Below are 26,881 nucleotides of genomic sequence, written 5' to 3'. Positions count from 1 at the left end.
GTGTCGTATTACATAGTCAGGTCTGAAGTTGCCAACAAGTTACTTTCCTCCCATTTTAACCTTGTTCAGGTCCTCAGGTATCTTCTTCAAAATACGTCAATCATGCTGAAGCGTCAGTTTCAACCTAGACCTCATAACATTTGATTTCAGTGTGGAGTGTATGTGATGTCCACACATGTGTCACATTACACAGTCGGGTCTGTAGTTGCTAAAAGTTACTTCCCTCTCATTTTAACCTTGTTCAGATCCTCAGGTATCTTCTTCAAAATACGTCAATCATGCTGAAGCGTCAGTTTCAACCTAGACCTCATGACATTTAATTTCAGTGTGGAGAGCATGTGATGTCCACATATGCGTCCTATTACACAATCGGGTCTGAAACTGTCAACAAGTCATTCCTCTTTCATTGTAACCTTCTTGGTTAATTTAACCTTGGTTGGTCCTCAGGTACCTTCAAAACACATCACTACAACCCTCCAATTTTTGTACAAATTCAGTGAAGAAATCGAGTCAGTATCCATAGAGCACAGTGTTTGCTCTCTCGTCCCATAAACTTGAAGCACCCCAAAGCAAGATAAGAGCCTTTCTCCCCATAAACAACAGGACGGTGATTTTTGAGATGAACAGCGAGCGCCGATTGTCTCCAAAACAATGACCAGCTCGAACAATCTTCGGAACTTTTGGTAAATTAATTAGCAGCCGTCTCGAGCGACACAATCGCGGTGGCTGAAGAAGGGAGTAGGACAAGAAGGCAAGACTCGATCAAACGGGGTCCTGGAGGCCCTTCTTTCCAAGCAGTTCGACGTGATTAGCATCTCAGCTGGCGGGCTTGTTAACGCAACTCCGTGCGTCTACAAAGAGCCGAAGGTAGCTGCTGGGGGTGCGCAAAACACACGGCAACCAGATTTATCGCGGCGGACAGGAATTCTTGACGTGCTGGAAAACGGAGCACAGAGGGATCACGAAGGCACGATAACGACGAGAACGGTGCCAATGGAATAACGAGAACAGGTGCGCGGAGGCGCACACCACCGAATAACTGAACCCCCCTTTGGAACTGTGTTCATTATTCCGACAATTAACGGAACCCGTATTTCTTGTCAAACCTGGAGATGAAACGATGGAACAAAGATTTCGAAAATTTACTTGGGAAGTTAGGGTGTGAAGGTCTGAGGCGCTGACGTTCAAAGCAAATCTACAATTTCACCATCTTACATTTTTATATTTTTAAATTTTCTGATGAATCTCTTTTCGAGTACTCATATGTTCAAGCCTCTAATTCTCCACATCTTTAAAGACTCCAAACTGACAAGTCTTTAAATATTTAAATTCATGAACTAGGATGTAAACCTCTGTGGCGGTTTCAGATCATCGCCGCTAGGCGGCGCAGGCGACCGAAACTTTCTCGCTAGTACTCAACGAGCTTTCTACTCACCCAATAGTTCTTATATATCTCTAACACTCCAAATCCTTCAATCTCCAAAACTCTCAACCCTCAAATCCACTCTCCACTGATCAGAATAAAATAAATAGCCATACAACACATGGAAGTATTCGCAGCTGCTCTCCATAATGAGATCAGGTTACCTAATCCTAGGAATGCTTCGCAGTAAACACTCCGTCACGCCAAGCATGTCATCCCATAAGAATTTAGTCCAAGATCCAGAATTGAAAAGCGAGAAGTTCGAACGAGTTTCCACCTGGAGCTCATCTTACAAAACAAAAAAGCGAAAACAAAAAACAAAAAGCAGGTCTGGCGAAGAAGGAAGAGGCCGGAAGTGGCGTGGACGTAAATAATCCGCGGAAAAAGAACGCGTTGGAGCCGCAATCACGCGGAGTGGCCGAGTTTTTCCGAGTTCCCCATAATCAACCCCCGCACAGTTCCACTGTATGTCTTTCATGGTTCCGTCAGGGGCTGCGGGCGGGGGAGCGAAAAAAGAGAAGAAGTTCACTTCTCTATCCGCGATTACGCTTCTGGGAAATGAAAAATTTCGGGGGCGAGCGGGGGAGGACGCAATACATCGCTTTTATGCGGCCCCGAGTAATTTACCCTCTTCGGGGAGAACTTGACAAGCTCCTGATGCATCAAATACTTGCGAAGAATAATTATTTGTCCACTACGAATGTTTATGCGGGCATTTTTCACGGTCTGCAAAAATACCCAGCGAATAAAGAAGAAATGCCCCCATTAAATATTTCGGATTTGCTCGATTTCGGAGGGATGCACACAATAACATTTTCGAAAATTCAACAGCGGCTACGTATTGAAGTAGCAATAATTTAACGATTTAACCGACCACTCAATTGCCGGCCATTTCAGCCATCAAACCGAGGCTTTCAAAATTTCCATTAACCCGATCACACGAGAGTGGTTCGATTATTTCTAACGATAGCCCTCCATTGTTTAAGAGTACAAACATGTTATCCCGATATTCCGAAACCATATTCGATCCGACGTTCAAGTGCATACTGGTAACCAAAACAACGGTAGTCTTAGGACCCTTCAGCTTCTCATCAGCTAATTAGTCGGGTCCCGTAATCTCTCGTTCGTTGTACACAAGCTGGACACGAGTTTTCCGTCCTTCTAACCCTTTGTACTGCGCTGGACAACGGTTAATTACGATACGGAAGTATCCTGTGACTGCGATCAATAGTGGCTGTATAAGGAGACTGATAGTGGGCTATGTGTTTTATTTCGATCAGGTGATGAGAGTGAATTTGGGGATTTGAGGACTTGGGAGTTTCGGGGTTTGGGTATTTGATTGGTGATTTGAGGATTTGAGGGTTTGGAGATTTTAGAAATTGGGGACTTTGAGATTTAGGCACGTCGGAGATTGGGAATTTGAGGATTTTAGGATTTGGCGATTTGGGGACTTAAGGATTTGGAGATTTAGAGACTTGGAGACTTGAGAATTTGAGGATTTCTGGATTTAGGGATATCGGTGTTCAGGAATATGGGAGTTTGAGGAATTTCCAATTTGGTCTTAAGGGAGCGTAGAAAGCTTGAGTAGAAAGTTTGAGTAGAAAGCTCGTTGAGTACTAGCGAGAAAGTCTCGGTCTCCTGCGCCATCTAGTGGCAGCGAGCGCAACTATGAAAGCGCCACAGTTGATTTGGGACCTAAGTATTATTGCTAGCATCCCGTTAGCACTGTATCTGATGAGTTGTCCCGTGAACCAATCGCATCGAACGTCGCCTTACCATGAATAGCCCAGATATACCTATTAGACTAATGCGCCCTAATAGCACACTAATTCTATCAGCAATTGGATATCTCATTTTGGGATACTAGCCTTCCACATATCCGTATTTTGATTCCAACTCGTACATACTCCATAGATGTGGACGCTGAAACACCATGGTCCACGAAATATCGTGTTCCTTAAAGTCGAGCGACCAATGTATGCACAACGTACGTATTCAGTTTGCTCATCGATCGACGAAAGCCGATCTCCATTGCTCTTAGGAGGCTGGAAGTGAAACGTACCGACATAGTATAACCAGCAGGTAACCGGAGAAGCTTAACGGACATACGTCCACCTTCGTACATCCGTGTTAGACCCGTCCCATGGCCAGATAATTTAGGTCAGCTCGCTTGCTCGGGGATGATCCTCCCTCGATACACAACAATAGTCATTAGAGGATCGGTTCGACGCCAATACCCTCCAAGAAGATGATAACGATGATGACGATGGTGATGCTGATGTTGCTGGCAAATAATGATCAAATTATGGCTTATGATTAACTGTCATAATCTCTTCGGGTAGCAGATTAAACTGGTTAGAGTTATTACTGGATTTTAATACTTTGACTGGTGTGTGGATTATGACATATGTGGATGAAGAGACACATATATGGATGAAGAGACACATATGTGGATGAAGAGACATGTGGATGAAGAGACATGTGGATGAAGAGATACATATGTGGATGAAGAGACATGTGAAAGAAGAGACACATATGTGGATGAAGAGGTACATATGTGGATGAAGAGACATTTGGATGAAGAGATACATATGTGGATTAAGAGACACATATGTGGATGAAGAGACATGTGAATGAAGAGACCACATATGTGGATGAAGAGACATGTGAATGAAGAGACACATATGTATGTGGATGAAGAGACATGTGGATGAAGAGACACATATGTGGATGAAGAGATACACATGTGGATGACAACACATATGTGGATGAAGACATATATGTGAATGACAACACATATGCGGATAACAACACATATGTGGATGAAGAGACACATATGTAGATGAAGAGATACATATGTAGATGACAATCACATATGCGAATGAGAACACATATGTGAATGAAGACACATATGTGGATGAAGAGATGCATATATGGATGACAACACATATGTGGATGAGGACATGTGAATAAGAACACATATGTGGATAACGACACATATGTGTATGATGACCCACATGTGGATGATGAACTATCATATGAATCACTCATAATATTAAAAGTTTGAGTTGTTATCCCACAAAAAGTACTCATATTAACTACTTAAAACCTTGATTAACAAATAGAATAAATCATCCTAATATTTAATAATGTTTGTTAAAAATAATTGTACTAATTTTCAACTGCTTCAATATGACAATGTATTAATCTTGTATAAATCATCGCACTAATATTGGTAGCAAATTTAAAATGTAACATGTGGAATATAAATGTTATAGTTTTACAAGATCCAAGTATTACAGGTGCACAAACATACCCAGCAAACATGCCTCGACCAAAATATAATTACTGGATTAATTAGCAGCAGGATGCAGCGGTGCATGCGCAGTAGCCACGATAAGATTTGCGTATGTGCATTTCGAGGCTTAGTCTGAATCTTTCATGAAGGTGTCCGGCTACGAACCTTATGCATAATGTACGTTGCATGAATGTCGGATCCAGTATAGAGCTTTATCGAACTGCTGTTCTTAAACCTGCTATCTTTGTATGTTTCTAGAAAGAGAAATTTGGGGTACTTTCACAAATGTTCTTATATTACAACTTTTTCAAATCCTCAAATTTCTGAATGTCTATTTCGATCGAAGTCGAGAAGTGAACAGAAAGAAAAAGATGAACAGGACGCAGGTTATTAAGATGGTCGTTGTCGAGAGATTATGCACGCGTGAGCGAGCTGGTGAGAGAACTTCAGAAGACAACTTTCATTTTCCGCAACAATTCTCTTGATCTTTCTCGACAAATAAATGACGTAAGGAAAGGGAATTTTGTGCTGAGGTTTGCAGAAAGTGGAGTTGAGATTGTGGCCATGAAGGACAGGAATTACTTGAAATTTCGTCTTAAGGCTCATATTATACTTTTTGAGAGCTTAATACACACTAAACACACGTTAAATCCTTTATTTTATGTTCCTGAATACGACTGATAACAAAGAATTATTAAATGATTTGAAATTTTTTGGAGAAAGCAGAAGTTGCCTTAAAGGCAGTTTGAATTTCGCGCCAATTTGGAGCTAAACAAGGTCCTTATGACAGCAGTAGACAACCAAATTAGTTGAATTAATCATTCCTAGGTGTGCACATAGTCAAAAAATAGTGTGTACATGCTAAGTAACAAGTTACTTTTAAAAGAATTTGAAATTCCCGCCAACTCAGTCAGAGTTAACCTAAAACTTAATAACACTATGAACGTATATATTATCTCTGATGAAAGAGATTGCTTCAATCAACTATAAGTAGGACATGTAGTTAGAAAATAATGCAAATTTTCATTGGAAGTAAAAAGTGCCTTTTAAAAGAATTTAAATTTCCCGCCAACTCAGTCAGAATTAACCTAAAGCTTAATAACACTATGAACGTATATATTATCTCTGATGAAAGAGATTGCTTCAATCAACTATAAGTAGGACATGTAGTTAGAAAATAATGCAAATTTTCATTGAAAGTAAAAAATGCCTTTTAAAAGAATTTAAATTTCCCGCCGAAAAAGCTAACCTAAAACTTGAACGTATATTACCTCCAGCAAAATTAGATTATTTCAACCAAGCATTTCTCTTGAATACATCATAAAGAATATGATTTATATAACATGGTACAAAATGAACAAGTAATTTATATTAATTTTAACACGATCTCGAAGTAGTTAAGTCAGCATTTTCAACGATGTAGCAAGAATAATTATTTCAAAAGTTCGGAACTTTGCGCGTAATCTTCCTGAAACATTTAACGACCTTCCGCCTTACAAGAGAATGCATTCGAGATCAACTTTCATGTCGAACATGTCTTATTAACGATCGTACGCTACTTCAACCTCAAACCCTTATCTTACGCAACTGTAATATCTTGTATTACTAAGTCCCTTCGTCTTCCCCGAGTCTTTTGTCGCATATTTGCCCGCCTAACGAGCCTGTATGCCCTCGAGACAAACAACGTCCGACGATATTTCAACTTTTCATGCGACGATGCTCGAGCCGTTCCCTTCCTCATCGTTCTTCAATCTGAGGACCCGAAGACCTGCGCTGCACTTGCACGACACGGTTTGGTTAATGTTTAAGGACCGTGATAAGGTCACATTTGACCCTCGAGTTTCGGTACCTCTGTTATTTCTTAGCTTTCGCAGTTAAAACTTGAAGAAGAGTTGGTACAGTTCGATAAATCACTGCCATCATATTTCACGTGAAATAATTTTTACATCTTCCATAAAAAAAAGAAATCGACATGAATTTGAGAAGTTAAACATTTGAAAATTTATAGAAAATTTGTTAGGTAAGAATTGTTAAAGATACAGTCAAGTTAGCTATTAATTAAATTGTTAATTTTGCCGAGCAATTGGAACGTTGTGTTCCTGCAAGCTCCACCAAAATGCATATCGATCTTGACTGGCATTTTCGATAAAGCAGAGGCACGATTTTCGTCGAACGAACAGCTGGCTCGAATCTTGAATGTTTATATAGATTTTACAAGCTCAAAGGGGTCGCACCCTCTTCGTTAACGTATTAATTAACGTTCCTGTTGCCGTTGCGACGTAGAAGCTATAAAAACTTCGTTAGAACCTGTCTCCACTCTGACGTGGAATTTTCTTACACACTTAAAATTATTCTTCTACGTTATTTATTCTAACGTAGTTTATGGTTAGATAAAATTCATGCAATTTCTTTGAAGTTATATATTCACACATGTATCTCAATAGAAGAGAAATTGAGAATTTTATGAATGGTTAACTAAAATATTCTGTGTCAAGTATTTAAAGAGTGAGAATAGTTTAAATAATTTGTGACGGTTTACTAAGTGACCACTTGCGAGAAAGTAGTGGCCAAAGCGTCCCTCTAGCGGTGACTGCAAGAACTCAAACACAAAATTCACGCAATAAAGGACTCCACCAAATTATATCTTCACATATGTATCTCAATAGCAGAGAAACTGAGGATTTGATGAATACATGGTTAGTTAAAATCTTGTGTGTCAAGTATTTAAGGAGTGGGAATAGTTTAAACTACTTGTGACGCTTAACTGTGTGACCACTTGCGAGAAAGTAGTGTCCGAAGCATCCCTCTAGCGGCAACTGTGCGAACTACAAAAAATCGACCTCAATTACACCTCATATTTCTCCCCCAATATTAAGCCCCGCAATAAAATAAGATTCATAGACATCTGACTCTTTGCTGGATCGATTTCAGCGCGCAATAAACTAGAGGAACACAGTTGGGAGCTTTCGAATGGTTCCCGTCGCGAAGCCATCGAAATCGCAATAAAATTATTCGAGCTGGCATGCATGAGCGGGAAGAAGCCATCTCTCGGTTATGAAGTTACGAGCAGAACAGTGGTAACAGTAAAATCAGAAGCCTGTCTACGCTCTATGCCCGATCCTCTCGTAAATTTAATGCGATCGTAGTAAAATTGTCGTGAACACAAGCGAGGTTAGGTTCCCTCTATTAACTCGCCGGCATTTTCTATCCTTCTGACAGGGGATGGTACGGGTCACGAGATCGAGCTGTCGTGCGAGATTTCGCTGAAAATTAACGCGCGATATCTCGTGGGACGATGATGCGTGTTCCTGATGGAATTGGAACGTCGATTGATACCGGTGGATCCTCTCGCGTGCCTGGCACGCGTTTCGTTCGCCGTCTTACGAGTTTTGCTCATCTACCGGGTGTTCACTCTTTTCCACCACTTCATAACTGTACTTAAAAATGCAAACAGTTGGTAATACGGGGACTTTGGCCCCTGAAATTACAGGGATGTAAATTCCTGTAAGTCCGCTGTTTGGTACAGATCCCTACTTTACCGACGGCGTCCCTCGGTCGACTCGGAGTTGGCACTTTTTTCAAAAATACGGTCAGCAGTATTTCCCATAGGTGTTTTACTTGTATGAGCCTCTTACAGACCTATAATTACAAGCTGTAAACAGTTGTTTGTCCAGCAGGGAATCCATATCGATAGGAAATCAGCATCTGTCAGAGACAGAGGACGTCGAAGCTCGTAACAGGGAAAACTACATACGGCAGATATAGAGTGAGCTCGGGCGCACAGTTATTCATAGAGAATACATTACGAGGAACTTGGCTTTGATCTGAGCCGGAGTTCGGATTATGCAGACCTCTCTCCGTGTTTCCCCGTGTGACGTGTGGCGAACGCCATAGAACAGCAAATCCAAACTGCATTAGTAGCGCCGACTGATGCAACGGAATAGCTATCAGAAATTCGTGCTTGAAAGGCTCCGAAGAATCTTCGATATCATACAGAACTTCTACTTTTCGCCTCGTTCTATTTCGTGGTAGCCACGGTTATAAATATGGAAATAGCTGGGGCATTAAGTTGGGCTCGGCTTTCGAATTTCAGCTGCATTATGTCAGGTCTGTCAACGTTTACCTCTGGCGCTGGCGTCAATAATCATGGGGTTAATAACCATCATATGGACTTCTCGGGAAGGGGTACCAAATGAAATACTTTGCTATATATGATTTTGTAGTTGGAGGAGATTAAGAGTGGGGGATTAAGAATAATTATCAGTGCAGAGATTTGACTATTGATGATTATTGCGAATCGTCGAAAATATACAGGGTGTTTCACAACTAGTGTAGGTCCCAGAAAGGGTAGCTGATTCTGAGTAAGATTTCCCTTTGCAGAAATGGGATTTGAAGCTCCGTTCTTGAATTATTAAGGAAAAACACGGACCAATCAGAGCGTGAGGATTACGCATGCGCAGACGCTAAGCTGCGTACTCGCGTCTGCGCAGTCGCGTTATAAGTGTCATAAAACGTTCCTTTTATAGCTGATTTCAGTTTTGGAAAAAGGAAGTAAACACACGAAGATCAGGCGAATTTGGAGGATGTCGAAGCACACAGACTTTTTCGCCAAAAATTCACGAACAGACAGTTCTGTGACACGGTGCGTCATCATGCAACAGAAACCAACTTCCCGGCGCTCGATATTCGGGCCTCACACGAACGATCCTCTTCCACAAATGTTCCATAACACCCAGATAATATTCGCCGTTAACATTTTGTCCCTGCGGAACGAATTCCCGAAGTATAATTCCTTTAGAATCGTAAAAGCAAATTAACATTGTCTCTCGGGACTTCTGGAATCGCAATTTTTTTGATTTTGGAGAGCCTGCAGATTTCCACGTAGCACTTTGGCGCTTTGAGGTTCATACTTGAAGCACCAGGTCTCATCGCTAGTTACAATTGATTCCAGGAATGTACAGTTTCTTCTGGCTGTTTTGATAAGATCGCAATATTCAACGCGAGCAATTTGTTGCGCTCGCCCGTGATTTTGTGAAACGGTGACGAAAGGTTCTGTCGCATTAAACGCTATAAGTTATTAGTTGTGGAATTCCAATAATGATTGCTGTGTTTTGTAGGGGAGGTATACTGTTTTCAGATAACATTGTTTTAATAGATGGCGCCAGACATCTGTGTAGATTTAATGGCATATTAGTTGAAGATGTATGGATCCACAACAGTAAGTCGAACATTTAAACATCAGTGACCGTTGTTTACGGTAAAACAACGCTGTGCGGGGTCCGAAAGATTTGATACGGTTTCTAGTTTCTATTGGCAACGCGATATGGAGTTCTCCGTCGAATCCGCAGTATCCATAACAGCAGCATGATCCTTTCGAGACTGGTAAATTGAAGCCGAGATACACGAGCTGGGATCGCTTTTCCAAATTGAATTTTCCACGGTGCTTAAACGCCGTCTCATTTTGTTTCCGTCTGCGATAAAACCATTCGAACTGCAAAAATTTACGTCCCTTCGACACTCGAAATTTTTCTCTCTGACGCACCCTGCAAACGAAGTTAATGAAATTGACTGTAATATCAAAAGAAACATGGAAAAAGGAGGACACGTTTCGGTTGATTAAATCGCGAAATCCATTCGTCACGGTTTGATCAATAATTTGACGAATAACGAAATGTTGGAAAGAAATGGAGGAGCGCGGCCTTGCGATACGTTGGGGAAGATAAAAATTTCAGGTCGTGCAAAATACGGACGAATTTATCATGGCTGGTCAAATGTTTCTCCCTTTTTGCTCGATTATTATGAAATTTCTGTTTTACGAACGTACAGGGAGGTTGTTGAAATTCCATTTACGATGTGAAAAAGGCAAGAAACGAGCGGACGAGAAATTCGCTCGTACGCGCTCCGGGGTAAAAAACATTAACAACCTCGCCCTGTAAATATTTTATTGTTCATGGGCAAAGAATTCCCAAACTTGTTTGATCAACCAATTTTCCGCGTTTGTAATTATTGAACCTCTGACCTTTTGAACGAATTTCAAAAAATTCCTCGTGACATAATTTCGTTTAATAAATATTTGATACCCGACATTTTTACCCTGTCAGTATGATCGACTATGAAATAAGTTTGTGCGAAGATGATTCGATAAAGTGAGAAGGAAATTTAAGGAAGATTCGTTCCAAGGATTCTATCGAGTTGGAAACGCGTATTGAAAATAGAGTATCAGTTTTCAGCAAACCAAACCGGGTAATCGATACCACGAACAAACGTTAACAACGCTTCGACGAACTTGTGCTTAACCACGGGGGTAGGAAAAAAAGAAACTAGCCGGCTCAAGAGTTACGTAAACCCGCAGCTATTTACTTATCCAGCTTTTGTATTCCCTGTTCGGTCTATTCATCCTTTGTCGGGAATTTCCGTCTTCGATTAACGATATCGCCGGCCTTACATCGACTTCCTTCTATTTCTGTCTCGTTCTCCCTTGAAAGAGGCTGAATAATACGATATTGTTCGAACAGCACTGCCCCTTTACATAATTCTCGTTAAATGAAAGTTATCGGACTAGTGGATTCAACGATACGTCAAATCGATTCATTTTTTTCTTTTGGACGGATTGAAACTTCTTTACAAGAGATTTTTTATGTACAAACATCGTAGGTTGCAGTGTTGGAATCCGGGTTGAGGAATAAAACCACTTTACAATAAGCAAAAGTTTATTGGATTTAAAACCTCTATGATTACGCCGAACTCAACTTTAACAGAAAATCGTGTGAAGAATAGAAACAACGACCTCCTTGCTAACTTACAGCAAAACTGATTCTCTGTCTAAACTCTTTCTACAATTTCTGGACTCTTTCTCCCGAACCCGTGGTCAGTGACAATATATATATATCCTCTCTCTAGTGGGGGAGGACAACCTTAGCCCTTATGACTAATAGTGGAAGTACGCTGTTTTTGTTGTTGTGCATCGAGAGAGTCATGGTTTGGCTATGACTTATTATTTGTTTAAGATAGGTCATCCAACAGCAGTTTTAGAGATATTTGATATTGGCGATATAACGAGAGGTGCTGCAACATGGCTATATTCTAAATAAAACTACTTAGTTGTTTCTATACACGAGATTTTTTATGTATAAACATCACAGATTGCAGTTTTGGAAATGTTTGATATTGGCAATATAACGAGAGGTGCTGCATGCCACCTATACATAACTACATTTCAAATAAAACTACTTAGTTGTTTCCATACACGAGATTTTTTATGTATAAACATCACAGATTGCAGTTTCGGAAATATTTGATATTGGCAATATAACGAGAGGTGCTGCATGTCATCTATACATAACTACATTTGGAATAAAACTTCTTAGGTGTTTTTCTACATGAGATTTATATTGTACAAACATCATTTACATTGTACCTTGCAGTTTACAACTGGAGATATTTGAAATTGCCAATATAACGAGAGGTACTGAAGATTACATTCTAAATAAAACTTCTTCGGTGTTTCTATACATGAAATATTTAATGTGTAAACATCATTTACATCATAGGTTGCAGTTTTGAAAATATTTGATATTGGCAATATAAAGAGAGGTGCTGCATTTCAACTTCGCATAGCTACACTTAAACATGCTCCCAATACGATTTAGGTTTATTGCATCTGTGCGTCGTGCGTGCGTCATGAGTGTACCACGAGTATGCCATGTGTGCGTCATGAGTGCGTCACGAGTGTGTCATGAATGCATCACGAGTGCGTCATGAGTGCGTCGCAAGTGTGTCATGAATGCATCACGAGTGCGTCACGAGTGTGTTATGAATACATCACGAGTGCGTAATGAGTGTGTCATGAGTGCGTCATGAGTGCGTCATGAGTGTGTCGTGAATTCGTCACGAGTGCGTCATGCGTGCGTCACGAATGCATTACGAATGCGTCGTGAGTGCGTCACGAATGCGTCATGAATGCATCACGAGTGCGTCGCGACTGTATCACGAGTGCGTCACGACTCTGTCATGAATGCGTCAAGAGTACGTCATGAGTGCGTCACGCTATTACAAATCAAAGGCTTAAGAATTAACCAATACACCTAGTAGTATACCAAAAATTTCGACATCCTAACCTAACCTAACCTAACCATTTCAAGAAAGAAACAGTATATAATATCCAACAATTTTTTAACATGAAAAGAAACCCTCGTAGCCGAACGTATCAGTGTCGTTCCACCCAACGAAGTGACTAACCCGGGGTTGAAATTACCCCCAATGAAATGATCAGAATTCCAGTAAACCGTTGAAGCCCAGAGACAATCGAGACGAGGGCAATCTAAGCCACGGATCGAACGTTACATCGACCAATCATACTGCGATCTGTGGCCGCGCAGGCCAATTTGGCCGCAATACTAACGCACTTTGCGATTCCCTTTGTGACTTAGCGCTGGCCGACATCACCCCGTTGATTATCCATACTTGCAGATGCACCGTGTGTACAATATCGGATTTGCTTTTGAGACGATGCCGCTGACAGTTTGATTGCTAACATCTGGGTCTGAATTCGAGCCGACTTATCTGGCCGTGTTTCAACCGAATTCTGCCAGGTGGCCGGAAATTGCGACCTTTGCCGCTGACGAAGAAAAATACACCCTTTGACCCTGCGCTGATCTTCGCGTTCACGTTATTCCGTTTGTTTGCTTGTTTGTTGTTGATGTTTGACGCGATAACTCGCGACGTTTCAGCCGGCTCGAATTTCATCGGAAATACTGTCACGTCTGCTTGCGCTGATCTGGGGTCCTTAGGGAAAATGGCGGGGAGGACATATTTGATACATTCGTGTAGTTCGTAATTTAGGACTGGGACTGTTGCGATTTTTGAAGAGTTAGGTGTTTGAGAGTTGGATAATTTGGGAGCAGAGAATGGGACAATTTGGGAGACGAGTGTTGGACAATGTGGAATTAAAGAGTTGGACAATGTGGGAGTCAAGAGTTGGACAATTTGGGAATCGAGAGTGGGACAATTTAGAGGTCGAGAGTTGGACACTTTGGGAATCGAGAGTGAGACAATTTAGGGGTCGAGAGTTGGACAATTTGGGAATCGGGAGTGGGACAATTTAAGGGTCGAAAGTTGGACAATTTGGGAATCCGGGAGTGGGACAATTTGGGAGATGTGAACTGGACAATTTGGAATTCGAGAATGGGACAATTTGGGAGCTGGGAGTGGGACAATTTGGGAATCGAGAGTGGGACAATTTGAGAATCGAGAGTGGGACAAGTTGGGAGACGAGAGTGGGACAATTTGGGAGTCGAGTGTTGGACAATGTGGAATTAAAGAGTTGGACAATGTGGGGGTCAAGAGTTGGACAATTTGGGAATCAAGAGTGGGACAATTTAGGGGTCGAGAGTTGGACAATTTGGGAATCGGGAGTGGGACAATTTGGGAGATGTGAGTTGGACAATTTGGAAATCGAGAATAGGACAATTTGCGAATTGAGTGTGGGACAATTTGGGAGACGTGACTTGGACAATCTGGGAATCGAGAGTGGGACAATTTGGAAGACGAGAGTTGGACAATTTGAGAATCGGGAGTGGGACAATTTGGGAGATGTGAGTTTGACAATTTGGAAATCGAGAGTGGGACAATTTGGGAACTGGGAGTGGGACAATTTGGGAATCGAGAGTGGGACAATTTGAGAAACAAGAGTGGGACAATTTGGAATTTAGAAGTTAGAAAATTTGTGATTTGACATTTGGACAATTTAGGAGTGGAGAGTTAGACAATTTGGAAGAATGGGACAATTTGGGAATCAAGAGATGGACAATTTGAGAATCAAAAGTGGGACAATTTGGAATTTAAAAGTCAGAAAATTTATGATTCGACACTTGGACAATTTAGGAATAGAGAGGTGGATAATTTGGGTGAATAGGACAATTTGGGAATCAAAATTTCTCCAGTTCGTAATTTAATAATTTAATCCTTCAAAAATCCTTCTACCTCAAAATCCATAAAACTTACAATTCCCAAATTTAAAATTTGCAAGCTCGAGAACAATAACGATAAAATAATTAACATCAACGTTGTTTTAAACAATCAGAATTAAAAATATAATTCCAAGAATAATGAGGATATGTTATCCAAAAATGAATAACCGTGCGCGAGTACATTTAATTACAGCCGCGCGACTAAAACGCCATAGGGCTGTTACGAATATTTCGACGAACCTTGTAACGACGCTCATTGTTGTACGCTAATAATAATCAAGCAACGGTGCGAGCAGCTCCGTTTGAAGTGGCTTCATTGTTAATGAGTCGCGTAATTAGCTCCGTGCAACTGGATTCGTCCGAATTCGACCGTTCACACGCGTTCGTGATCATACAAAATTTTCTGCGCGTGTGCGGATCAGCTGTTTCAGTGGTTCTCATCTTCACACTTTACAATTTTCAGAACTAAAATTCTTTTGTACATTATTTTCTTACTTACAATACGATTTAGATTTGGTGCATGGGTGCGTCATGAGTGCGTCACTAGTGTCATAAGTGCCTCACTAATGTGTCATGCGTGCGTCGTGAGTGCGTCATCAGTGCGTCGCTAGTGTGTCATGCGTGCGTCATCAGTGCGTCACTAGTGTGTCATGCGTGCATCATAAGATGCGTCACGAGGGTCATGCGTGCGTCATCAGTGTGTCACTGGTGTGTCATGCGTGCGTCATCAGTGCGTCATCGGTGCGTCACTAGTGTGTCATGCGTGCGTCAAGAGTGCGTCATTCGTGTCGTGCGTGCGTCATCAGTGCGTCACTAGTGTGCCATGCGTGCGTCATAGGTGCGTCATTAGTGCCATGCGTGCGTCATCAGTGCGCCGCTAGTGTCGTGCGTGCGTCATCAGTGCGTCACTAGTGTGTCATGCGTGCGTCATCAATGCGTCACTAGTGTGTGATGCGTGCGTCATCAGTGCGTCACTAGTGTGTGGTGCGTGCATCATAAGATGCGTCACGAATGCCATGCGTGCGTCATCAGTGCATCGCTAGTGTGTCATGCGTGCGTCATCAATGCGTCACGATATTACAAGTAAAAGACTTAAAAATTATTAGCCAATATATCTGGTATTACATCAAAAGTATATTTTAACAGCCTAACCTAACCTAACCTAACAATTTCAAAAAAAGAACCAATACCTTATTTTTAACGTGAGCCCACACGTTCGAGATTTGGAAAGATAGCTTCATAAGAGTCGGTCAGCATCAACCTTACAGTGGATACCAAAAGGTAATTCAAGTTCATTAAACTTCCCCAATTTAATAGTGTAATTAATTAATAACAATAAATGAGAGCATTTCAGCATCGTAGACCATTAATAAGCAGTAATTTCACCCATCACTCACGTCCCTAACATATTTATTCCTCGCTTAATTTTCATCATCGTATTAATAAACACAAAGGCTTGCCGCAAACTACGATATTATTAATCGACTTCCTTCCTCCGCCGTAAAATACCTGAGCGACTCTCCTTCAAATTATACATCATTGAAGAAGCCTGTACATAAAATCCGCCCAAAAACAAATTTCCAAGCGCGGTCTCAGCGCCCTAAATTCCGGCCAACCGTCCACAATGACCAAGTTTCCTAAAACGAGCTCTCAAGACGATTCCAAGAAGAACCCCCTTTCTGCCCGATCAACCCTTTTCACTCTGTATGCGTATTCAGCGGAAATTTTAGCATACTTGTCGTTTGGGTGCTACGGTAGACCGCAGTTCTAAGTGGAGTAAAGATAGAGCAGACTACAGTAGACATTCGTTATATCGCCACTACATATCTGACACTTTGTTATATGTTCAGCAGAATTTGTAGTATAACTGTCATTTATATTCGACTGCAGTCCACCTCCACTTCTAGCTACAGTAGAACTACGGTGGTCTACAGTAAACATTCGTTATATCGCCGCATATGGATGTCTTCGAATTTTACAATTTAGGGACTTGAAGATGTGAGAGCTACATATCTGACAGTTTGATATGTGTTCAGCAGAAATTGTGGTATAACTGTCGTTTGGATTAGACTGTAGTCCACCTCCACTTCTAGCTACAGTAGAATTACAGAGGACTACAGTAGACATTCGTTATATCGCCGCATATGGATGTCTTCGAATTTTACAATTTAGGGACTTGAAGATGTGAGAGCTACATATCTGACAGTTTGATATGTGTTCAGTAGAAATTGTAGTATAACTGTCGTTTGGATTCGACTGCAGTCCACCTCCACTTCTAGCTACAGTAGAACTACGGTGGTCTACAGTAAACATTCGTTATATCGCCGCATATGGATGTCTTCGAATTTTACAATTTAGGGACTTGAAGATGTGAGAGCTACATATCTGACAGTTTGATATGTGTTCAGCAGAAATTGTGGTATAACTGTCGTTTGGATTAGACTGTAGTCCACCTCCACTTCTAGCTACAGTAGAATTACAGAGGACTACAGTAGACATTCGTTATATCGCCGCATATGGATGTCTTCGAATTTTACAATTTAGGGACTTGAAGATGTGAGAGCTACATATCTGACAGTTTGATATGTGTTCAGTAGAAATTGTAGTATAACTGTCGTTTGGATTAGACTGTAGTCCACCTCCACTTCTAGCTACAGTAGAACTACAGTGGACTACAGTAAACATTCGTTATATCGCCCCATATGGATGTCTTCGAATTTTACAATTTAGGGACTTGAAGATGTGAGAGCTACATATCTGACAGTTTGATATGTGTTCAGCAGAAATTGTAGTATAACTGTCGTTTGGATTAGACTGTAGTCCACCCCCACTTCCAGCTACAGTAGAACTACAGTACTCTACAGTAGACATTCGTTGTATCGCCACAAATGAATATCAAGAATCCTTCAATTTACAAACTTGAATCAATAAGAAAACTAAAAATTATTTCAACCAGTCCCCAATAAAAATTCCTCTACCGGCAATATAACGCGAGGCAACCTTATCCGTCATCCGTAATCATACTTTGCAAAGGCAGTCATTCACGCATAATTATATCCCCGCATTTCATAATAGCAAACCCAAAGCAAATCCTCATAGCAGCCTCGCCCAAAGCAATAAGCAAATGTCTGTAAGATTATCCGTGAAGCTTTAATCACGAATCCTTCGCGCGCATAAACTCAAGATCGATGCATTACGAATTACGCAGAAGGATTTCCGGGTAATTCCGGAACCGTGAGCGGGTAAGCCATCCGCGGAAACGGGACCACGACTGGGCCTTTAAGTATTTAGTTGAAACATTATTTCGGCTTAGTACGCCTGCAGGAGAGCATTAATAGCAGTGGATAAAAGCGCGGCGGAAAATAAGGACCTTAAGGTTCGTCCACACTGTGGTAAGGTTCGGCTACCGTTGTTATATGAGCTTTTCATCATTTTTGTTTATGCAATATATAGAGAGTGTTGAATGGAGGTCGTTCAATATTTGTGACATGAGTATTTGGTTGCATTAGTTAGATTAGTTTAGGTTAGGTTGATAACTTATAGGTTATGTAGATTAGGTTAGGTTAGGTTAATAACTTATAAGTTATGAAGGTTAGGTTTGTTCAAGTTAATAACCTATAGGTTATGTAACTGAGGTTTGATCAAGTTAATAACCTGTAGGTTATGTAAGTGAGGTTAGGTCAACTTAATAGCTTATAGGTTATGTAGGTTAGGTTAGATTAGCTTAATAGCCTATAGGTTATGTAGGATACGTTAGGTCAGCTTCATAGCATATAGGCTATGTAGGTTAGGTTAGATCAGTTTAATAGTCTATAGGTTATGTAGATTAGGTTAGGTTAGATTAATAACTTATAAGTTATGTAGGTTAGGTTTGTTCAAGTTAATAACCTATAGGTTATGTAACTGAGGTTTGGTCAAATTAATAACCTATAGGTTATGTAAGTGAGGTTAGGTCAACTTAATAGCTTATAAGTTATGTAGGTTAGGTTAGATCAGCTTAATAGCTTATAGGTTATGTAGGTTAGGTTAGATCAGCTTAATAGCCTATAGGTTATGTAGGATACGTTAGGTCAGCTTCATAGCATATAGGCTATGTAGGTTAGGTTAGATCAGTTTAATATCCTATAGGTTATGGAGATTAGGTTAGGTTAGATTAATAACTTATAAGTTATGTAGGTTATGTTTGTTCAAGTTAATAACCTATAGGTTATGTAAGTGAGGTTAGGTCAACTTAATAGCTTATAGGTTATGTAAGTTAGGTTAGATCAACTTAATAGCCTGTAGGTTATGTAGGTTAGGTTAGGTCAACTTAATAGTTTATAGGTTATGTAAGTTAGGTTAGATCAGCTTCATAGCCTATAGGTTATGTAGGTTAGGTTAAATTAGCTTAATAGCCTATAGGTTATGTAGGTTAGGTTATGTCAGCTTAATAGCCTATAGGTTATGTAAGATACGTTAGGTCAGCTTCATAGCCTATAGGTTATGTGGGATACGTTAGGTCAGCTTCATAGCCTATAGGTTATGTAGGTTAGATTAAGTCAGCTTAATAGCCTATAGGTTATGTAAGATACGTTAGGTCAGCTTAATAGCCTATAGATTACGTGGGATAAGTTAGGTCAGCTTCATAGCCTATAGGTTATGTAGGTTAGGTTAGATCAGTTTAATAGCCTATGGGTTATGTAGGTTAGATTAGGTTAAGATAATAATCTACCGATTTTATTGACTAGGTTAGGTGAATATCAAAAAGTAGACTCTCCACAAAAAATGATCTTGCATTAATTTGTCAAGGAACAGTAGGGAAATATTTGTGAATGAAATGTGGATCCAGGTGGTCCAGCGAACGACAAACATTGGACAGAACATCCAGTGGACCGAGTCCAGCATCAAACGGTTAATTAACGATTCGAGGAGACTAATACTCCTATAGGATTCGACACGCCACTCGAGATCGAGAGCAGCGACGCGGGACAAAAGGGAACATACAGGGCTGGGAGGTAGATTATGCGAGCAAAGGGATGAAAACACGAATGCGGTGATCTGTAATTAGTATGGAAGTTTCGAGAATACTGCAAGCTGATTATCGAATATAACGAGTTGCGAATGCGGACGATATTGGTCCTAGTGTGAAGCCATTTTCACATTTGTTTCGGACGTGGATGTCTTTGTATCACTTTAGTGGCGACTTTGTATCACTTGTCTTTCTCAATTTATGTAAGAAGTCATTATGTCCATAAATTAGTCAATATTTATTTATTTATATATACATTTATTTATGTTTGTTTATGTTGTTCAAACACATTCTTCCATGTGCTTTGAAAAATACAGTACAGTCATATAGTCAATTCTAACCCACGTCAAGTGAACTATGTTCTAAATATTTCAAAAAAACTGAAAGGAAAGCATTGCACAGACGTCGCAATAGCGTCGAGCGAATAAATGACCGTCGGCTAGGAACTGCAAAACGCGATATCGATTATTGACGAGTATTATGGCAGCGAATTTGGTGAGGACATGTGGCAATATGCGCACGTCAAGTGCACACGTAACACAAAGAGAGTTTATACCGGTTGATACGTTCCAAAAAAAAGAACTGAAATTCTGACTGTTGAGCTGGGTGGGAAATTGAATTTAAAACAAAGAGGGTAATTGGGGATTATTTTTTTGTCATACGGAGTGGATGAGGAATATTCGTGAGAATAGGCATTCGAAAATAAATGAAGAGGAATGAAAATTTGGAGGTGGATATGGAGATGTGGAGGGAGGGAGAGATATATAGGAGTTTGGTGTTGTAGGGATGTAGGGATGGATGCATGTAGGGATATGGGGAGGTAGGGATATGGGGGTGTAGGGATATGGGGGTGTAGGGATATGGGGACGTGAGGATTTGGGGACGTGGGGATTTCGGGACGTGGGGATTTCGGGGTGTAGGGATTCGGGGACGTGGGAATTTGGGGACGTGGGGATTTGGGGACGTGGGGATTTCGGGACGTGGGGATTTCGGGACGTGGGGATTTGGGGACGTGGAAATTTGGGGACGTGGGGATTTCGGGACGTGGGGATTTGGAGACGTGGAAATTTGGGGGCGTGGGGATTTGGGGGCGTGGGGATTTGGGGACATGGGAATTTGGGAACGTGGGAATTTGGAGACGTGGGGATTTCGGGACGTGGGGATTTTGGGGACATGGGAATTTGGGGACGTGAGAATTTGGAGACGTGGGGATTTCGGGACGTGGGGATTTTGGGGTGTAGGGATTTGGGGATGTGGGAATTTGGGGACGTGGGGATTTGGGGACGTGGAAATTTGGGGACGTGGCGATTTCGGGACGTGGGAATTTGGGGACGTGGGAATTTGGGGACGTGGGGATTTCGAGACGTGGGGATTTGGGGACATGGGAATTTGGGAACGTGGGAATTTGGGGACGTGGGGATTTGGGGACATGGGAATTTGGGAACGTGGGAATTTGGGGACGTGGGGATTTGGGGACGTGAGAAATCAGAAAAAGTAGCAATTTCGGGATGTAAGGACTTGGCAACGTAGGAATATGAGCACGCAGCGATATGGGGACACCTGATTGTTGGTGTTTCTTTGTTAATAACTCGAGAACGGAGCTTCAGATTCAATTTTTGTAAAGGGAAAAGTTGTTCAGAATCGCGAACCCAATGGAGTTATGATGTTAGGGGCACTGTTTGTGAGACACCCTGTTTACCCTTTCTGAAAGGGTGGACGTAGGGGGATTTAGGGATTTGGGGACGTAGGGATAAGGGAACATAGGGATTTGTGGATGTAGGAATATAGCATATGTGGATGAGTGGACATAAGGATATGGAATGTAGGGATGTGGGATGTAGGCATATAGGATATGTGGATAGAGGCATATAGAAATATAAGGATGTAGGAATATGGGATATGTGGATAGGTGGGACATGTGGACATAGGTATATAGGTATATGGGATGTGTGGATAGGTGGACATAGACATAGAGATATTAAGATATGAGCATATGGGAAAAGAACTATAAAGGTTGTACAGATCGTACAAGCCTATGGATTTGACGATAATTGATAGGTGAATGCACAGATATGATATGTGGATATGAGGATGTAGAGACATAGGGTCGTGGGAATATGGGAATGTAGCAATTGTACAGGTAGTAAGAATCCTAGGGTTTGAATGGTACTAGCCCATAAAGGAAAGAAGGTATGGAGATCTGAAGATAGGGACCCAAGGACATGCAGATGTTGGTATAAAGAGATTGAGCAGTAAGAAGTAACTTTAAAATGTTGCAATACATAATACACGTATTCAAACCTTGCTTTCACAGTAACCTTACTGCAACACAAAAATATACAAACATTTCCTAAATTCACCAAATAATCACTTCAGATACAGCCTCCACTATATGATACTCGTAACCTGATACTCGTAACCTGATACTTGTAACCTGATACGACGACAAAGAACCTAAATATGGCGGTCGACATACAGAACAAGAACATTTCACATCTAAAACCGCGTTCAAAAAGAACACAGTTTATTTCTAGTTGCTTTCCAGCTGGTTACTCAGGTAAATCGGTATCCCCGTAACAGCGAGCGTAATACCTAGCTTTCCACGGAACGTCCGGATATCCGATTATATCCGGCCGCACTGGTTTCTCAAGGGGCATTTGAAATTTAAATACGATTCAACGTCTTCTACCGTTCGATCCACCTTCTGGATCCTCTCTTTGCGGATACCTTGGCTCTCTCCGGCTATTGTCGAACCGGTTCCCTTTCCAACGGATTCTCGGAAATATCTGCGCCATGGGGTCTTTTCTACAAAATCCACGACAAATTTTTCTGTACGATCTAAGTGTATGTTGTAATCATAATCGTTTAGTGTATGTAGTTCTCTGAGTTTTTAATTTGAAGTTGGGAAGTTTAATTTGATTTGGGTAGGTGGTAATATTACCTTGGTGGGTTTGAGGGTGTTGGCTTTTGGTTAGATTTTTAGAGGGGTAAGGCTTTTTGACAAAAAATTGCACTATTTAGGAGGTGGTAATATTACCCAGTTGGGTTTGAAGGTGTCAGCTTCTTGGTTTCAGTGCTTTTTGATAAAAAATCGTTACATTTTTGGAGGTGGTAATATCACCTAGTTGGGTTTGAAGGCATCAGCTGTTAGTTTCAGTGCTTCTCAATCAAAAATCACTCTATTTCTGATAGTGGTAATATTACCTAGTTGGGTTTGAAGGCATCAGCTGTTAGTTACAGTGCTTCTCAATCAAAGATCACTCTATTTCTGATAGTGGTAATATTACCCAGTTGAGTTTGAAGGTATCAGTTCTTAGTTTCAGTGCTTCTCAATCAAAAATCACTCTATTTCTAGAGGTGGTAATATTACCTAGTTGAGTTTGAAGGCATCAGCTGTTAGTTACAGTGCTTCTCAATCAAAAATCACTCTATTTCTAGAGGTGGTAATATTACCTAGTTGGGTTTGAAGGCATCAGTTCTTAGTTTCAGTGCTTCTCAATCAAAAATCACTCTATTTCTAGAGGTGGTAATATTACCTAGTTGGGTTTGAAGGCATCAGCTGTTAGTTTCAGTGCTTCTCAATCAAAAATCACTCTATTTCTAGATATGGTAATATTACCTAGTTGGGTTTGAAGGCATCAGCTGTTAGTTTCAGTGCTTCTCAATCAAAGATCACTCTATTTCTAGAGGTGATAATATTACCTAGTTGGGTTTGAAGGCATCAGCTGTTACAGTGCTTCTCAATCAAAGATCACTCTATTTCTAATAGTGGTAATACTACCCACCTGGGTTTGAAGGTATCAGTTCTTAGTTTCACTGCTTCTCAATCAAAAATCACTCTATTTCTAGATATGGTAATATTACCTAGTTGGGTTTGAACACATCAGCTGTTAGTTACAGTGCTTCTCAATCAAAGATCACTCTATTTCTGCAGATAGTAATATTACCCACTTGGGTTTGAACACAATAAAATCTTCATACCAATGCTTTCCCTTCGTTTTTTTTTTTGGCTATTCCTTTACAAATAATGTTCCTTAATGACTCCTACAGTCTCCACCATAATTTGTACGTGACTCACGTTTCACAACGCAAACCTAATTCAGTACAAACATATATAAATTTCAAAGTCCCAAACGTATATAAATTTCAAAGTTCCAAACGTATATAAATTTCAAAGGTAAAAAATCGCACAATTCTAACATCCCAAAATTGTCCATCTTTCCACATATCCTCCTCAAAATCTCCCTAAATTAGCGGTTAGAAAAGCGAAGCACAAAATCAGAATCCCAAATTGGTGAAACGGCGAACCGTCCGAAACGCCATAAGTTAAAAACGCGATTACAAATTGACTTTAATACGGGGATTTGTAGGTTCATGAAACGGTTAATTTCTCGGAATCACATTTCCCGGAAACATCAGAAGTAGCTCGGCTAATTCCGTTTGCTTTGCGGAAACTTGATATCGTGCGATTCGAGCGGGTTGCTAATCGGAGGAGCTCGACGAAGGGAAAAGCGCTTAAACCGCGGCAAGGGTGGCGATATTCAAAGAACCCGGCACGGGTAACGGGAGCCATAAGTCACGGGATATTCGCGTAAGTCTTGGGCTTTCGGGAAATGTGCGAACACGATCCATTGAAACGCTGCTTCGATCAATTTTACGTTGTTAAACCCAAAATACTTTTATCAAACTTATCGACACACTTACCGTGGACTCCATTTAATCGTAACACCGTCTAATTTAAATTTTGTTCGCACGCGATATCGCGTGATCGGATTTTTACCACATAGTCTTTTTGCAAATTTTTTGAGTTAAAGAAAAAATAAAAATAAAATGTTTATCTACTTACGTGAAGAAGACTGAAGACCGGGGGATATTTTTCAGGTTCGGGGTTGCTCGACGTCTATCGGCCGGGACATTTTTAGTCGCAAACTTAATGAAACTCGATTTTAGTAATTTTTGTTTGACTCTGATCCTAATTTACTGTGATTATTATACTGAAATAACTAGTCAAATGACATGGACGTTGAGATAAAAATTGTTAATGATGATTGTCATTTTTATTGCTTTACCAACTGAATATTAATATTTGAAATTAACGCATGTGTTAAATAAACGTATCTAATTGTTAATTTAGCATTTTGTAAGACAACTATGAATTTGCATAAAAATTTGTACCAAAATAATTTCTATAAAAATTTGTACCAAAATAATTTTTATAAAAATTTGTATCAAAATAATTTTTATAAAAATTTGTACCAAAATAATTTCTAGAAAAATTTATACCAAAATAATTTCTAGAAAAATTTGTACCAAAATAATTTTTATAAAAATTGTACCAAAATAATTTCTAGAAAAATTTGTACCAAAATAATTTTTATAAAAATTGTACCAAAATAATTTTTATAAAAATTGTAGCAAAATAATTGATATCAAACTTCACTCAGCAAAATAAAATAAAACTGAACAAAAGGGTGAACATCATATTCGAATATTTTCCCCCTCTTTCTCACAAAAATCCGTCGAACATCCCTAAAATTACAGACTGAATATTCGTGTTGTGTATCGAATTTCAAGATGGCAATGAAACGCGACAGGCACAAGGGGTTTGGAGAAGAGACGAAGACAGACAGAGAAAAGTGAGCAACAGAGAAAGAGACAGACAACAAACGAGGAGGAAAAAGAGAGAGAAAAAAAGTAAATAATTAAACAAAAAAGAAAACTGTAAAATGTAGGGGAGGCTCGTACCTTTTGCCCGCTGTGCAGAGTATCTCTGTAAAGTAAAACAGAAAAGAGAAGAGTTAGAAAAAACGTACACATAAATACGATAGATATGGGGTTAAGAAGCGGGTGAAGAGGATTAATTACTAAGTCTACGAACATAATATTGGAGATAGAGAAAGAGAGACAGAGGGTGAGAAAGCGAGCGACAGAGGGTGAAGAGAAAGATTGCTGCATTTTTTGGGATTCGAATGGTTCGATATGTTCTTTGTTATTATTTTATGGGGTCTGAAATAAAGAGTGAACAATTTTTTTAATAATTTTATTTTTCATATTTTCTGTATTTTTTTTTTTTTTTTTTTTTATAATTTGTGTGCTGGTATTTTAATGGGGTTGAGGAGATTTTTACAATATTCTGTTGAATTTTCGAGGGTAGTTATTTGTAAAATGGATATTTGAAAAATTTGTATAATTAATTTTAAAATTGTCTTCATTTGTAAAATTTGTTTAATTATTTTTGAAATTATCTTTATTTGTAAAATGGACATTTGTAAAATTTGTATATACTATTTCTAAAATTGTCTTCATTTGTAAAATTTGTTTAATTATTTTTGAAATTATCTTTATTTGTAAAATGGACATTTGTAAAATTTGTATATACTATTTCTAAAATTGTCTTTATTTGTAAAATGAACATTTGTAAAATTTGTTTAATTATTTGCAAAATTGTCTTTATTTGTAAAATGAACATTTATAAAATTTGTTTAATTATTTTTGAAATTATCTTTATTTGTAAAATGGACATTTAAAAAATTTGTATAACTCTTTGCAAAATTGTCTTTATTTGTAAAATGAACATTTGTAAAATTTGTTTAATTATTTTTGAAATTATCTTTATTTGTAAAATGGACATTTATAAAATTTGTATAACTATTTGCAAAATTGTCTTTATTTGTAAAATGAACATTTGTAAAATTTGTTTAATTATTTGTAAAATTGTTTGTATTTGTAAAATAAACATTTGTAAAATTTGTTTAATTATTTGCAAAATTGTCTTTATTTGTAAAATGAATATTTATAAAATTTGTATAATTCATTTGTAAAATTACTTTTATTTTTAAAATGAATATTTATGAAATTTGTAAAATATATTTGTAAAATTATCTTTATTTGTGAAATTTGTTTAACTATTCCTAAAATATATATAATTATTTGCAAAATCATTTCTGAAATTTGTAAAATTATTTGCAAACTCATTTGTGAGGTTTGTAAAATTATTTGCAAAATCATTTGGGAAATTTGTAAAATAATTAATAATTAATATGTTACTGATTTTATGTTACAATGTGTTGCAAAATTTTAAAATAATGCCAGAAATAAAATTTCATATTTGTTTAAATAAAAAGAATGATTTTTTAAAATAATTTGTTTTTATTTGAAGAACATTCAATAACACATACTAAATG

At 39.3% G+C, this 26,881-nt stretch overlaps 1 protein-coding gene across 1 annotated transcript in view; it reads right to left on the bottom strand.

The window, feature by feature from the left end:
* Positions 1-26,881, bottom strand: part of heph (polypyrimidine tract-binding protein 1 heph) — a 483,336-nt gene that overhangs the window by 420,342 nt on the left and 36,113 nt on the right. The window contains exon 2 of the mRNA XM_076541303.1: positions 25,443-25,467. Coding sequence (XP_076397418.1) covers positions 25,443-25,467 — 25 coding nt within the window. The remainder of the gene's footprint in view (positions 1-25,442; positions 25,468-26,881) is intronic.

The sequence above is a fragment of the Megachile rotundata genome, chromosome 16, assembly GCF_050947335.1.
Source record: "Megachile rotundata isolate GNS110a chromosome 16, iyMegRotu1, whole genome shotgun sequence".
Classification (NCBI taxonomy): Eukaryota; Metazoa; Arthropoda; class Insecta; order Hymenoptera; family Megachilidae; genus Megachile; species Megachile rotundata.
The sequence above is the reverse complement of the archived record's forward strand: the minus strand, read 5'-3'. Positions and strand labels throughout refer to the sequence as shown.